The sequence below is a fragment of the Lissotriton vulgaris genome, chromosome 4_1 (genome assembly GCF_964263255.1).
Source record: "Lissotriton vulgaris chromosome 4_1, aLisVul1.2, whole genome shotgun sequence".
Lineage (NCBI taxonomy): Eukaryota > Metazoa > Chordata > Amphibia > Caudata > Salamandridae > Lissotriton > Lissotriton vulgaris.
The window spans coordinates 1,471,524,277-1,471,540,375 of NC_141691.1; the positions used below are offsets into that span (position 1 = coordinate 1,471,524,277).

The window sequence follows — 16,099 nt, forward strand, 5'->3', positions numbered from 1 at the left end:
AATAATCAATATTTTTGAGGACTTTCAAAGCACAGCAAGAGTGTGTATATGTGTTTGTCTGTGATGTAAAATTCCTGGTGAAATCCGACGGACATCACCTTATCAGACTGAATGCACCTGTACCCAACTATTTATCGGAAAATACATTTATTGGGGAGGGGGTAAAACACCCACCCTGAAACTGTGCCATGAACTCTGCACATTTGAGGATTGGTCTCGTACAGTCACATTTCGCCAGATAAAATCCGATGGAATGCCTCTGCTGACAGGGCCGGACTGGGAACCAAAACCGGCGTTGGCACAGTGCTCGGCTGGCCCCCACTCCCCACCCGGGGGTTGTGGGTGCCGCCGAGCCCTATGCCAGGGCCGGTTTTCAGCCGATTTTGCAGCTGTTCTGCAAAAACGGCCCTCTAACAAAAACGGCCCCCAGAGGCCCCAAACCGGCCCCCCACCCGTGCGGCGCACCAGGGGATTGCCCGGTGCCCGCTACGGCCAATCCGGGCTTGTCTGCTGATAACAGGCACAAATCTTGAAGTCACAGGGAGAAAATCAGGGCGGAAACACTAATTTCCATCCTCATTTGTTGCTCTTCATGACATAACTTGCAAATCGGAAGATTGGAATGGCCAGGCTCCAAGGAATCTGCAGTTACAGATGCGTCTCAGTGCTCCTGCATCAGTCATGGCGAGCACCTCTGTGTTCGCGACATTTTCAGGCACCTCTGCCTGTCCCTGGCGACCTCACTGGCCATTTGGGCTGTCTGAAATTTCCTTGGTGAGCTGCACACTGAGGGGTTGATTTTATGGGTTGCCACACTCTAGCCATAAAAGCACTTACTTAATAAATATATTTGTAAACGTGTGTTATAATTTGCACTGTTTAAACCACTTTTTTTAGGTCTTGCCTAGCGATGCAGCGCATGCGCTGCTCGCCTTAGCGAGACCTATTGTCGTCGGTTTCTCTGCCGAAGGGGGACAGGAGATGTGCATGCGTACAGACAGATGTGCACTCCGTAGGCGTGCACATCTCCTGTCCCCGCATAGGGCTGGCATTTGAACTCAGCGCACGTATGGCATGCTTTCACTTTCCCTCCCTCCCCCCTCCTCCGAGTTAGTTTCAGTGTTTTGCCCGTACGGACAGGAGATGTGCACTCCATACGCGTGCACATTTCCTGTCCCTGCATAGGGCTGGCGTTTGATTGAAATAGTCGCTGAAATGCGAACGGAGATGGCGTTTCTTACAAAGCTTGAGACAAATCTATAGTGTATATAGATATCCAAAACATTTTGGTACCAATTATCTACAGCAGAAGCACGCCGAGCTCACCAGGATTTCAGCCTGTACTGTAAACAAAGATCTTAGCCGCACGTGCATCAGTCTCCTGGACTATTTCGTGATCCGCTTGAAGGCTGATGAATGTATCTGTGGGCCGCAGCATCACTGGCCATTAATGCAAGCGAGGACAATGTTCCCTGCCCTTGGTTGGCACAAGGGACTCACAGTGGGGTGCAGTGGGTCCCTCACACCCCTGGGACTTGGTACAGCAGAACTTACTGCACAGTTTGTAAGCAGATTTAAAGCACTGTTGTAAACGTAACGCTACAGCTTGTTTTGGACTGTGTGTTTATACGTTGCATATGGGCTGCTCAGTCTAAAATACAACACACAAACTCCCGGGCTGCTCTCGGGGGTTAGCCGCCGCACCTCGGCGCACCTGGGGCCTGTTTCTCCATAAACACAGCTGCTTGCCTCTTTACGACGGGTTTATTGCCACCCTGAGACTTTGTTTCCAGTCTTACAGGCGCAGCCAAATACGCAGCGATGCAGGACGCGTCTAACAGGTCGCTGCTCACTTGACTAGAAACGTTTTGTTTTTTTACTGACGATAAACAAGCACTGCTAGCTTCCAAAGGCAGAGTAAATGTTAATGTCCTGATTATTCACCTTGTAATCTTCAGTACTCCTAGTCCTGCTCGCTCCGTTATTGCTAGTCAGCCGAATCCACCTCCATGACCGACCTTTAGCATGTGTGAGCTGGGCTCACGCCCTGGGCGCCAGCTTCCAGAGGGGCGCTGGAACTTCCTGCAGTAGTCTCCATATGATGTAGCTTCGAAGAAGTGGCCTAACGGCTACAGCGGTCGACATAGAAGATGGGTAATAGGTTCGAGTCTTGGCAGGGACGCCCAACATCCTGTGATTCTGGGCAAATCACTTAATCTCCTGTGCCTAACAAAATGAATGTGTCCTTCTGTAATATAACTGGTACTATGTAAAGCGTTCTGATTGATATCTTCAGGTCGAATTCGCGCTATATAAAACGGCCAAAAATATAAAAGGCCCTTTTCTGCTTTTTTTTGTTTACATGGTGGTTCTTAACCTTGCCCCCTCACTAAAAAGGACAAATGGGGGGGGGCGTTATATCCAAGACATTCTGTGATCAAAGACCAGCCCTGTTCATCTCTTCTAGACAGGTTGATCGAGGAAATGTTGAAATGAAAGCCCTGCCCTCCTCTCACACAAAACTGGGTGTTATAAAGAAGCTGGCATTCCCAGCGTCTTCCTGACAAACCAAGCCTAGGCGAAGGCCTTAGTCCAATGGGCAGGTGGGTAGGTAATGAGTGGAACGAGTAAGGCTAGGAGTAGTGAAGCTTATTGGTAGTAATCAGGGCATTATCTCTATTTCCCTCGCCCTAGCCATTAGTAGCGAGCAATACCGAAGCAAAGTGGTCATCATCTTTGACAAGAAAGACATTACTCCTTCACAAATCCACGGCCAGTGATTTATTTGTGTGTCTGTATATCAAGAATTACCTGAAGATTTACCAAAGGGATGGGACTAAAAACACCTCTACCAAAGTTCCTTTCTTCAATTTCCAAACATTGAAGTCTTTAATGGTTTCCAAATGTGGGAAGCATAGTCCAGGTATCCGGCCTACAACATTTTGAAAGAGGAATCATTTGACGCTTAGCCCAAGAAGCTGGAAGATTTCTTGCTGGTCGATCTACCATGAATGCTCTCTGGAATCTGTACAACTGCCAAGGAGTAAACCAGTGGAATTTTAGATCTAATCCATTAGTTTATTGTCAAAACAAGTGCTGAAGCTCTAAAAGTCCTAAACAGGTTACCAGTTCAAAAGGAACGTGAACAGTCAAGGTATTTTATTTTTTTTACATATTTTATTTAAAAATTTGATACAGCCATTTACATCGTCTTTGGTATACATTATATTGTTTCAGTACCCATAATCCAATAACATAAGACTTAACAGTCAATGTAAATACTCAAGGTTCTCCTAAAATCGAAGGTGAGCAGGAGCTCGAAGGCAGAATTGCTGGAGGAGCAAAAGGCCTTCCCGATGGACACGACAAGTAGAAACCTTTGAATAACATTGAAAATAAATGTTCACTATTACCCAAGCGCCTTCAGAGTTCCATAAAAGCTCTTATGACTGCCCACTAAACCTTCAGCACTGAAAAGCTTAAGTTAAAGCCATCCTAAAAGAAAAACTGAACAATTGTGGGAAAGACACGTTGCAAAGAAGCCGTTATTGGGGAAACACAAATTCTGAAAAACGTTTCAATGTTGAGCATAATATTTAAGTGTGGAAGGCTCACACAAATTCTTAATAGCCTTGGGTAAATGAGGGGTTAATCCCTTATCGTGCAAGCCCCTCCTCTCTGGGTCCAAACAAACAATGCTAACCTCTCTGGATCTGGAGTCCCCAGTGAACTAAGAGGAAAGGGAGATGCTAGAAATCTCAATGGAGGGCCCTGCTTTTGAGAGAGGATATAAGGGCACCACTGATATCCTCAACCCTCTGTTCCTTCTGAAGCCTAGCTAACAGTTTGGAAATCGAAGGAATTTGAAGGATTGCATTATATAACATCTCCTGATTCCTCCTCACTTTCAAGGCATCTATGCTCATACCAGTGTGGAGAGGATCCTCAAACAAAAATGAGGAACTTGTCGATGTCCTTGGTTGCAAAAAGGTATTTAAAGGGAGTCCTAAACGGCCTGCCTATTTGACAGAACTAACTAATGGGATGAAGGAAGCTCTGCTCAAGAGGTCTGCGTGTGCATTGTTTATGCCTCATATATGGACTGGTTTCAAAGACCGCAGATGATGCTCTGCCCAAAGACCAAAATAATGCACTATTACACCCAAGGTTTTATTTATGTTTTAAAAACTAAAACATTAATAAAAGGCATTGTAATTTACAATGCCAATAGCTCAAACAATAGTAAATGCGAGACCTATTGCATTGCAAATGCTTGTTAAATGGTTGTGTGGGAGCACCCCCAAGCACACACAATACAGGGGTTCGATTTCCCTTACTAAACTCACTGGCCTTCGGCAGTATGGGACTGATTTCAACATTGTGCCAGGGCTGGTGTTGGTTCCCACTGCGGCCTTGCCTTGATCCCCTGATTTCCCACTTCTTACCACACTTAGCACCGGCTAAAGTCCCACTTCTGATGGGTTTGCTGCAGTTCTGGCTGCGCCTGTTCATGTCTTCAAATTGTTTGTTTTGGGCTCAGTTGACGCCCTTCATTTCGATGTGCCTGAAGTTCGGTAAGTCGTGCCCACAGCTGTTTCCATTTTACTAATTTGAATGTTGAATATCGGATTTTATCTGAAGTGGGTAACAACATTGAAATATTTTTGCGTCATGGCACCCTAATTAAGCACATTCCAGGTAGAATCTGTTTTTTAGGTCTCGTCCTATTAATCGCGCAAGCGATAATAGGACGCGAGTATAGAGGCTCAACCCAGCTCTGAAACCATCGCGGATTACGTCGAGTGCATGTGCTTGTGCACACGCTTTTTACCATTTGCTCCCCGAGCCACCTGCCTCCAAGAGCTTCACTTCAAAGGGATCTGCTCCTCCGCCCACTGCTTCACACTTTTCACGGCCGCTAGGCCGTGTCTCGCATTTCTCCCCCCCCCCCGAAATGCCAAGAGCTTGTTTTAAACTTGTTTCCCTTGTTACACATGAGAGGCAGCAACAATATCAACCAGAGCTTTAAGTGGTAGCTTCTCTATCTATATACAAGCCATCGTTACTGCTTTTTCAGCTTCTGCAATATACAGCCATTTATAAGTCAATAGTGCTGACTTGTTGTAGGTACGGTGTAACGTGTAGCATATATCTGGATGCAATGACAGAAACGGCATTATACATGTCGGCCTGCTCACCATGCTATGCACAGTCCTGAGCTTAGGGCCAAATTGGGTATTTGAGGCGCTACCATTATCAGTACGTCCCCGTCGCCTCCAATCCCATAACAAGCTTCTAGAATGCGGGCGAGCACGACAAAAAAATAAATATCGGGGCTCGTAACACCTCAAAGCTTCTCTATCTATATGCAAGCCATCGTTACTGCTTTTTCAGCTTCTGCAACGTACAGCCATTTATAAGTCAATAGTGCTGACTTGTTGTAGGTACGATGTTACGTGTCGCATAAATATGGATGCAATGACAGAAATGGCATTATACATGTCGGCCTGCTCACCATGCTAGGCACAGTCCTGAGCTTAGGGCCAAATTGGGTATTTGAGGCGCTACCATTATCAGTACGTCCCCGCCGCCTCAAATCCCTTAACAAGCTTCTAGAATGCGGGCGAGCACAACAAAAAAAAAATATCGGGGCTTGTAACACCTCAAAGCTTCTCTATCTATATGCGAGCCATCGTTACTGCTTTTTCAGCTTCTGCAACGTACAGCCATTTATAAGTCAATAGTGCTGACTTGTTGTAGGTACGATGTTATGTGTAGCATATATCTGGATACAATGACAGAAACGGCATTATACATGTCGGCCTGCTCACCATGCTAGGCACAGTCCCGAGCTTAGGGCCAAATTGGGTATTTGAGGCGCTACCATTATCAGTACGTCCCCGCCGCCTCCAGTCTCTTAACAAGCTTCTAGAATGCGGGCGAGCACGACAAAAAAAAATATCGGGCCCGTAACACCTCAAAGCTTCTCTATCTATATACAAGCCATCTTTACTGCTTTTTCAGCTTCTGCAACGTACAGCCATTTATAAGTCAATAGTGCTGACTTGTTGTAGGTACGATGTTACGTGTAGCATATATCTGGATGCAATGACAGAAACAGCATTATACATGTCGGCCTGCTCACCATGCTAGGCACAGTCCCGAGCTTAGGGGCAAATTGGGTATTTGAGGCGCTACCATTATCAGTACGTCCCCGCCGCCTCCAATCCCTTAATAAGCTTCTAGAATGCGGGCGAGCACGACAAAAAAAACAAGTATTTGCAATGCAATAGGTTTCGCCTTTGCGAGAGTTTGAGCTATTGGCATTGTAAATGACAATGCCTTTTATTTATGCTTTTGAAAACCTGCAAGCTGTGCCTAAACAAGCACTTTGTACTTGTAGTCCTTGCTTATGAGAAGCAAGGCTGCTAGTCTCCTTTACTGCAAGCCTTGCTTCTCGTAAGCAAGGACTATACGTACAAAGTGTGTGTTTATGCACCACTTGTTTTTTTTTTTTATTGTTGTGTAGCTTAAAATATTGCTCTAAATAATGCAACAGCCTCCTTCAGGTTAATTTAAAAAAGATAACTGAGTTGGCTGAGCACCTGCAGAGCGGAGCTCCCGCCCCCATTCATCTTTCCTATGATTGAGTTGTGTAACATGCAGATTGTGAACATGCGCTACATAATGAGTTGTTATTATTACTATTAAATGTTGCTTTTCCCTGCATTCATACAGGATTGGAGACCGAGTGGTCTCGTTGGTTTGCCATAGCTTGCTTTATCCAGAAATTATATATATTGCTTCAGTCATGTTTACTTTTAATCTCAGTACCTAGTCTGACATGGCGTCTTTATTTTCTTGAATGGTTTGATTGCAGGCAGCAGAGCCGGTGTGTTGATTGTGAAGGTGCTGGGGGTGCACGAGGAGTGTTCCATGCAGGTTGCCGTCTGCGAGCAGCTAGGTACCCCCCCGGAGGACAAGGACCACACTGGAGAGGACCCACCCTCTGACCGCCGGCTGAAAGTCCTTTTCACTAGAGAAACGGCTGCACAGCTTCGAGCGGGCCCGGAGGACGTCATTCATATCCACCCCCCATGGTGAGTGACACACACACGCAAGCACAACACACTTCTGTTATCCACTCTCTCTGACTGTGAGCGTCATTCTTAACTGTTCTTGTCTAAGATGTCCGCTGCGGCCTTGTTAGCATTGGGGCGCTGAAGCTGCCAATGCAACTTTGTTTTTTCTTCAGAAAATCTTGGAACATGTGCGTCCGCAAGGGAGGTTTGGGGTGTGTGGGGTGGTGGGGGTGCTTGCCGCCCACATCCCCACCTGGATTTTCGCTTACCTTTAAAAAAAAAAAGTCACGATTGTGCTCCTGTTTGGAAAGGCTCAGAGGATGAATGACGTTAAAATTATGCCCCCTGAACCCTCCAAAGTTTTTTTGCAGACTCCCATGTCTTAGAACTACACTTTTCTGTATGTACAGTAATGGCCTTTATACTTGTTAGGTCTCGCCTAGCGCAGCGGATGCGCTGCTGTAGGAGAGGGCCCCTTGGAATCTCTTCAGACTTCCAAGGGACTTCTCCGTGTGGGTCTGCCTCCTCCTACACATCCCATTGGCCTTTGCGTTTGGCTTTCAATAATTGAAAGCACGCAAATGGCCAAAGACAGGTGCATGTCCCGCCTACTCTCAAAACTTTCACTCCCATGGCCTAGAGGTCTCGGAAGCGAGCAGCGGTGTGCATTGTCCCAGCTGTATTCCTCCCTGATCATTATCTTGGCTTCCTCCCCACGCCCATTTGCAGGGCAGACAATTAGCACCCTCGTCACTCAAAGGCTCCACTTGTGTTGCTATCTTTTGGTCTTCGGGTCTGCAACCCGATCCTCTCTGCCGCGTCCTTGTTTTTCTTACAGTTGTAAATCTCCTCATGTAACGCACTTGATTATATTGTAAAATGCTCTGAATCCTTTGGGTAAAGTCTGCGCTATATAAAATTGCTTAAAAAAATAAATAGCGCTGTAGTGCATGGTTGAGCGGCATTAGCCGAGCTGTATACATACTTCTTTGTTTAATATAACTGGTGCTGATGCAAAGCGCCCCAACACCTTCGGCTCAAGTTCGCTCCGTATCAAAAGAACATTTTTTTAAAAATCGTCACTTCTCTGATGTGGGTGAGGTGCATTGGTAGGGCTGTATGCGGGGCTTTTCCAAGTGCAGGGATGTGCCACGGGGCTGAGCTTTGTTTATAGAGCTGTGTGCCTTGAAAACATCTGGCACTGTAATGGATACAAGACATCACTGAGGCGCTTTGGAATACAGGACAGAGGCGCATTGGCAGAACTAAATGTGGGTTTACTTATAATATTTGGGGTGCTGGAAAGGCGGACTGGTGTGGATTGGAAGTTCTGCCTGTAGGTTAATTGCAGTAACAGTTGAAAATGTGGCACGGCATGGTTGGATGATTGAGCTGCCCAGTTCATTTGCTGGAATATCAAGGGTTGCTACTGGGCCCGGCTGAGGTACCTCGATGGAGGCATGTGCCAAGTTCACTTCTGGATAATGAGGGCTCCTACGGGGCACGGCTGATGTACCTACGTGGAAGTATGTGCTGGGCTCCCTTTTGGACTAGCGAGGGCTCCTACAGGGACGGGCTGAGGGTTACGGTGGCCTCACGCATGGAAATAGAAGGGCTTCCACAAGACGAGGCTAAGGTACCCTGGCGGAGGGTTACGGTTGGCTGATTTCTGGTTGCTACAGAGCACTGCTGATGTACCCTGGCGGAGGTTTATTCCAGGTTCACTTTCGGATTAATGAGGGCTGTTGTCAGCCCACACCCTTCCATAGTGATATTTCTTAACGTTGTTATTCATGAGCATTTTGTGCACACCTGCAGACCGAAAGAAAAGGACCATGAATATTTACTTTTTAAGTGGATCCCAGTTCCCGAACTCAGTGGTCGCACTCTCTTAAGCTGCTACAGTGTTTGGGGCTGGGGTTCACTACACCACTGAAGGTGCCAGTCTCAGGTGTGCAGTACCGGTACTTTAATTTGCAATGAGAGTCCCAGGATTTCTCAGCAGGGTTGCAATACTGTTAATAAGAGAGTACTGGCACTTCTCAGTGGTTAACAATAGTACAGTAAAGAGTGAGAACCCACACTTTATTATTTAAATTAAAAGCACTTGCGAGGGCAGCCACAGGAAACCGCTGAGGCACCTTGGCAGATGTGTGTGTCAGGCTCACTTCTGGAATGGCTAGCAGGTGCTGCTATAGGAAACGGATGAGATACACTGACAGATGTGTGTGCTGGGCTCACTTCTGGAATAGCTAGCAGTTGCCGCTATAGAGGGACCATGGCAGATGTGTGTGTCGGGCTCAATTCTGGAATAGCTAGCAGGTGCTGCTATAGGAAACGGATGAGGTACACTGACAGATGTGTGTGTCGGGCTCACTTCTGGAATAGCTAGCAGGTGCTGGTATAGAGATACCTTCGCAGATGTATGTGTCAGGCTCACTTCTGGATTAGCTGGCAGGTGCTGCTATAGAGGTACCTTGGCAGATCTTTGTGTCGGGCTCACTTCTGGAATAGCTAGCAGGTGCTGCTATAGGAAACAGTGGCTGTTTTTCTACATCTACGTCTTTCATTAAATACCGAGCGACTTAGTTAACAATAATCAAATAAATTCATCCACGTCGCCTTCAAAAACACTGTGCTAGAGGGCTATTGGATAGTCTTAATACTGCCTACAACAACAATTATTTTTGGTCCCCTACAATTTATTTTAGAAATATGAAGTGATAGCTACTTTAGAAACAATGGGTGCCAACAAGATTCCCAAGAACGCTGTAGTGTTTACAGCATTGAAAACTGCAAACTATTTTCCAGTTTTTAAAAGTTTCTTTAATAAAAGCACAACTTAGAAGGATTTGCCTTCATGCCATATGGCCAAACGTGGGAGTTTTAGGAAATGAATGTTTAGTTTAATTGTTCAAATAGAAGTTCTGCTTCTGAACTTTAGCAGGTCGAAACAAGACTTAAGGAGCAATGAATCGGAGTTTTTTTTTTCTTCTCGAGAACCTCAGGTCATCAAATATTGTTGTTTTTCCGCTCCTATTAGCTGCGATGCCCTGTTTGCATCCTGGTTATCCTTAAAGACCCTACAATTGAATGTCAGGCCGGACACTAACAGGCACATTGTCACTGCATTTCTCAGAGGTCACCCGGGCCAACTAGAGGTGCCCAGCCCAGAGTCTGGCTTCCAAAGAAGAAAGTTCACGAAAAGAGAGGGGAGGAAGCAGGCCGTACCAGACAAAGTTGCAGTTACTTTAGCTATGCTGCACAGTATCATGGATTCTGTGCAGCATGGCTAAAAAGCATTGACAAAGCCAGTAGGTTACAAAGGTGAGACCTATTGGCTTTGCCAATGCTTGTTGAATCTTTGTCTCCTACTTGAAAAGGAAAGTAAATACATTGTCTGGATGCCATCCCATGTTAAATAGCCTCCTATAATATTGACGGGTGAGCGTTGAATACGCCCCACATAGCACATTACAGTTGATCGGGCATTTGGGGGTTACATTGAAAGCCACCAGAAACACTTGATATTCAGTGTTGCCAGCCTTCACCACAGCCTGTCATCATGCCAGGGACGTGGACTTTCTCCATGAGGTTTGGGAGATGCTGTGTCACCAGGTGAACAATAAGACCAGCACTTTAAATGAGCAGGTACTGATAACCTGCACTTCTTGAATTTTAAAGGCAGAGTTCTTGCCCTTAGTTGGAATTCAATTTTTCAAGTGGAACCCTACTGGAACCTCAAATTAGCACTCGGGTACAGTGAGCCAAAGTGCACCTACACTTCTTGAACTCCATTTCAGCCTCTGTTTAAGACCCTACAGCACAGAATCCTGCTAGGTTCAGAGCCATGACACTGAGCACTTCTTCCTGCTCATGGACTGGACAGGAAGTGTGATGAGGAACCTCGTTGTCCAGTCATGGAGCTCCAACTGCGCTGTGGTTCTCTGCTCTTGAACCCAGGGGATGCATAGCACCCAGGGCAGGTTAAAGGTTGTGGGGAGGAGGGCGCTGCGGGCAGAAAAGGCCAACAGACACTTACTGTTCCACCCAGGCCCCACCTCTTTTATTGACTGAGCATTTGTGAGACTGCCATACTTGTCCAGGTATAGTCATCCCTTCCTCTGCACCCTTAGACAATACAGGGGTGTTTGCTGTTTTCAGAATCAGTTTGCACAATTACTTCATTCTCCTAGGCACTTATGTTGAAATTGCAGATTAGGACTATTGCTAAATGTCCACCAATGTAGGACTGTGTATGCGTTCTAAACACCCCTTGTAGGCTCCCATGTTCCTGCGCTCACCCTTACCTACAGCTGAGTAAGAGCGGCTGTAGATAAAGAATTCAGAGCTGGCATTTCTTTATCATCTAAGATGAACATGGTGGCACAAAGTGTTTTATGAATCCAGACAATAAATTCTCTCTTCGTTGTGTATATAACTTAGCTCACTCAGTAAATTTTTGCATTTTAGATCTGCACCATCATTCAGTGGAAAGACTTAAATGTTCTTTTGTAATATCATTACATATGCACGTATTGATTAGTGAGGTAAGCTCGCGCACCACTTGTATTGATAGTATAGGTGCTCATTATAGTTTCATGATTTTTACAAACATTTTCTCTCATTTTGTATGAATTTCCCTCTTTTGAAGAATTGTTTATGCTTCTTGCAGAGGTGTTGCTTTCCACTTTATAAATACAGAACGTAAATCAGAATGCAAAAAAACGGTATTGTATTGTATTAGACAGCTTGAGATCTCTGTATAACTCAACTTGCAGATCCAGACTGCTTAAGCACAGGTAAAGGAAGGTTGTTCTAGGACATAGTAACATATCTACAGAGGAGGGAGGCGTGGGATTTCAACAGCCTTGGACTAGTGTATTCCTTCAACAGCAGCATCACGTATATTTTCTTCTGAGCAGCATTTACTGCAGGGATGTGCCTGCGTCTTTTCAAGCCAATCAATCCCTTTGAAAATTATTGTTACATGTTGTTGTTGTGGTGTTTGGTCCTTCCTTTCGTTCTACCGCCTCAGTGGACCCGCCCACCCAAAAAATTGGCAACCCGGTCCTGAAGATGATCCTGAATAAATAGGATCGAAACGCCGTCGACCAATTATACAGCGCATTTCACGGCGCATGTTCAACCTTGGTTCATAAAAAGTTTTATGTTTTCCAATCATTGAAGAGAACCATTGATTCATGTACATATTTATTGTTTCACCTTGTCACTTTGCGTCCCTCGCTGTTGCTCCACTTGTCACTTGTGCCGTCACTCATTTTATCACAAGCACAATGTGCACAAAGTTCCTTTGCGCTGCCTTTGCAATTTTGGCCTGCAGTGCTGTAATAACTGTTGTGTCTTAAACTGTGATTTTAAATACATGATGCCATGAGCACATTTGAAAAAATACTGGAAGTCTCGCCCTCTTGCTTTCAAATGTCTTGTACATGCATATGTATCTGTCTTCATTATTGAATCCGGTTGAGACATTGTCTATTACAAATGTATGCAGATTGAGCAGGGCAGAGGGCCTGAGCAGAAGTGGTCAAACTTGAATTCAGGTGGGTTTCACCAGTGTGAACTTATCCATGCATTTTTTTTATCTGAGTGAAGTTAAGAAAAGATGCCTCTGTCAGAGACCCCCACCCCGCAGCCTCCCGCCCTTCCCCTTCTTTTCATATAAATTCGCCAAAGCAGTATTTTGCAGAAAGGTAATCTCCAAATATGGGCCGCTTTTTTTTTTTTGCGTCCCCGGGCCTATTTGGTATGTATTCCAACCCTACTATAGCTGCAGCCAGCAGCACGTGCCGCTGTCTGCGGGACGGGCGCACATAAGCTCGGCTTTAGCGCGCCTCGCAGCTAAGTAAGGGCAGGATGCTGACTAGAGAGACCTCCACTCTGAAAACTGCCTTCACAAAGGTCCGTACCAGGGGCTTATCTCCACACAGTAAGGCTGCAATGTTACGATGTTTTACTATACAGCCTCTCGCACAGGCTGTTTAACCTGATGTGTTGATCCCCCCTCCAAAAACAACGATGTGCGCGGACCAGGGATGCTGCTATCTGTCTCCGTAGCTATTGTCTCCTCACTACCAACACAGTTAAGACTCGTGAGAGCAAGAGACAAAACAAGCCACCAGTTCTGCCCAGTGAAATCGATAGTGTACTTAAAAAGAGCAACGAGAGCGCGTACTGTGCGAAGATGGCTGCCGTGGGGAAGGCTGTGTAGGCAGCTAGCTCCTTCGCTCCTGGCGTTCTATCGTTTCATCGTCAGAGAAGGAGAAATTTAGCTATTCTACGAGTCTAAATGTGCGAAAGCCGGCTATGGGGTTCTCGTGTCGATGTTATGGATAATTACAGCTAAACGGGCTCATCTCACCTGGTGACGGTGACCGTGAACACGTTGGCAAGTATCGGCCAGCTGCTGCTACTATCGCTGCTGTGGAAGCCGCCCGGGCTGGGCAGGTCGGAGAGACGGAAAACGGAGCAGCGCGGAACCTGAAAGGTGTTTTTTCCATTTCCTGACCGGAGGGTTGGATCCGAAGCTCCGCACTGGCAGAGACACAGAGAGGCGTCGACCATTTCCGACCATTTCCGAGTAGATCCTAGCAGCGGGGAAAGCGTCCAATAATTGACTTTGATTTCACCGGAGTTTGGCCCGGGCAGGTCAGACAGAGCCACAGAGCCACGGTGACAAAACGTATCAAAAACGGAGAAGATATAACCACATCGCGTTATTCCAGCATATAGTAGTAACAATTTGCTACAAACTATCCTTGCGTCAGGCGGAGCTTACGAATGTTGCTAAACTTCTTTGAGTTCAATCGGCGGTCTCCGCTGTGGCGTGCTACACTTTGCTTGTGCTGGGCACAGAGCAGCGTTTTTCCCGGCAGAGGTGGCTCACGGAAGAAAAAGAGAACGCCACTTCCACTTTCTATTGCCACACGCAGCAACAGAAAAACCGGCCCTGGGTCTGACTTGAACAACGTGGAGCAAGAGAACGAGGAGACCGAGATGGCAGAGGCAACACCACTGATCCCTGGTAAAACCATCACCAAACAGGGTAAGAACTCTAATAAGGGGGCTGCTGTTAAATCTAATGAAATACCCGGCATAAAAATCTCTGCGTTACAAACTTTACCAGATTTATTTGAAAAGCATGCTGCAAAAAAGAAAATAACTGATATTGATAATCAAAGCACTGATATAACCGCAGCACAATCTGCTAATCAACCATCTGCAAGTGGTGATAATCAGAATAACTCTAATAATCCCTCTACTCAGACACCCATTCTGACACCGATCGACTCTTCAAGGAAGGGTATTATGGGATTTGCAGTTCCAGCTCCGGCTGGAGCTATCACCAATAGAGCATGCTCTCTTCCATCGCTGGTATTACTATCAAATGAAGCGCCAAGCGAATCGCGAAATGTAAAAGAAACTACAGTGCAGCAACATAATCAAGAGCTCCCTGAAAATTTTTATTCACTATCAGAACTCTCATCCGATGAAGCGAATAAAGACTGGGCAGACTTTAGTGGTGAGAGCCTATCTTCTGAGGGTGAGATTAGTATGAGTCCTGATAATACTAATGCGGCAACTATTATAAAAAAGAAGCGGAGGAAGAAGAGATCTTCTCGCACAATGAGCCAAGAGGCTGCTTCTAATTCACCAAATAATACGAATCCCCTATCTTCTAATCTAATATCCACCGCTTCTGCTGCTAATGATATTCCGGGCTCTAGCCATAACGTTATACCTGATCCTAGTCTACAGCAAGAGAACAACAAAGAGATTACACTGAAAACAATATTTGACACCATGATGTGTCATAGAGCAGAGAGCAAGGCCGAGAATCAGCGCACGCAAATGACATGTGCCAAAGTCAAAAATGCGGTACGACGTGCAATCAAATTATGCTCAGAGACTGCTGATAGGGTCACTGAAGCAGAGGCCAGGATATCTGTACTAGAAGAAGAATGTATGGCTCAAAGACAAGAAGTGGGAGATTTCAAAGTACAAAAGGATGACCTATCTGACAAATTAGCTAGTTTGGAAAATCAGGCCCGTAGAAGCAACTTGCGTTTTTTGGGGATCCCTGAAAATAAAGAAGGAGGGGACCCGAGGAAGTTTATCATTAATTTACTAAACGATGCTTTTCCTGAAATTACTGATTGGGATTGGGCTCGGGAAATACAACGAGCACATAGATTCCCTTTCACAACAAGGAAACCACGACAAGGTCAGGAAAACTATCCTAGGGCCATTCTGGTGTCATTCAATAATTTCCTTGCCCGCGAAGTGATATTTGTAAACGCCAGACCAGATAAGAAAGCGGATGGTCTAGGTTGTCAGTTCTTTGTGCGACCAGACTACTGCCAAGCTACTGTGGCTCAACGATGGCAACTGAAGCAACTAATTCCTGATTTTCAGAAGAAAGAAGTAGCAGTATTTCTTCAAGGTCCTGCAAAACTAAAGACTATATACAAGGGTCAAACAAAATACTTTATTTCTATAATCAAAGCTAAGGAGTACTTGGAATCTCTTTGAATAAACAAGAAGAACTTCGATGTATAGTATGATAAATCTAGAACTTGAGCGTAATTATTATACTGTTTAATAATTATTTGAATGCAGGACCATTATGTTTCTCTATCTCTATACTCTCCTTTTTTCTTTTCTGAACTTTCTCCTTCTCTTGCTTTTCTTCTTCTCTTTTTTTCTTTTCTCTTTTTTTTTTCTCTAGTTAGGACGCCACGGGTTAGGGACACGGCATCCATACGCTCCAGGAACTGAAAGTTCCTGTGCCTCATATAGTGGGGAGGGTGGGGGGAGGGGTTCTGGGAATAAGGGTGGGGGCGGGCAAGGGCAAGGGTTGGTGGTGGGGGTGTAAGGCAGAGGTGTTCAACACAGGGATGAATATAAGGTATTTAAATGATAACATTGAAGAGCAAATACTTGTGATGATGGTCGATAATTTTTTTTTCTATCACTTTTTGATATGTATAAAA

The 16,099-nt window shown here is 45.5% G+C and overlaps 1 protein-coding gene across 1 annotated transcript in view; it reads left to right on the forward strand.

Annotated features, from left to right (window-relative positions):
- SPIDR (scaffold protein involved in DNA repair) overlaps positions 1-16,099 on the forward strand; it is a 2,344,543-nt gene that overhangs the window by 921,878 nt on the left and 1,406,566 nt on the right. Inside the window, exon 8 of the mRNA XM_086965726.1 lies at positions 6,881-7,100. Within this exon, the coding sequence (XP_086821852.1) occupies positions 6,881-7,100 (220 nt within the window). The remainder of the gene's footprint in view (positions 1-6,880; positions 7,101-16,099) is intronic.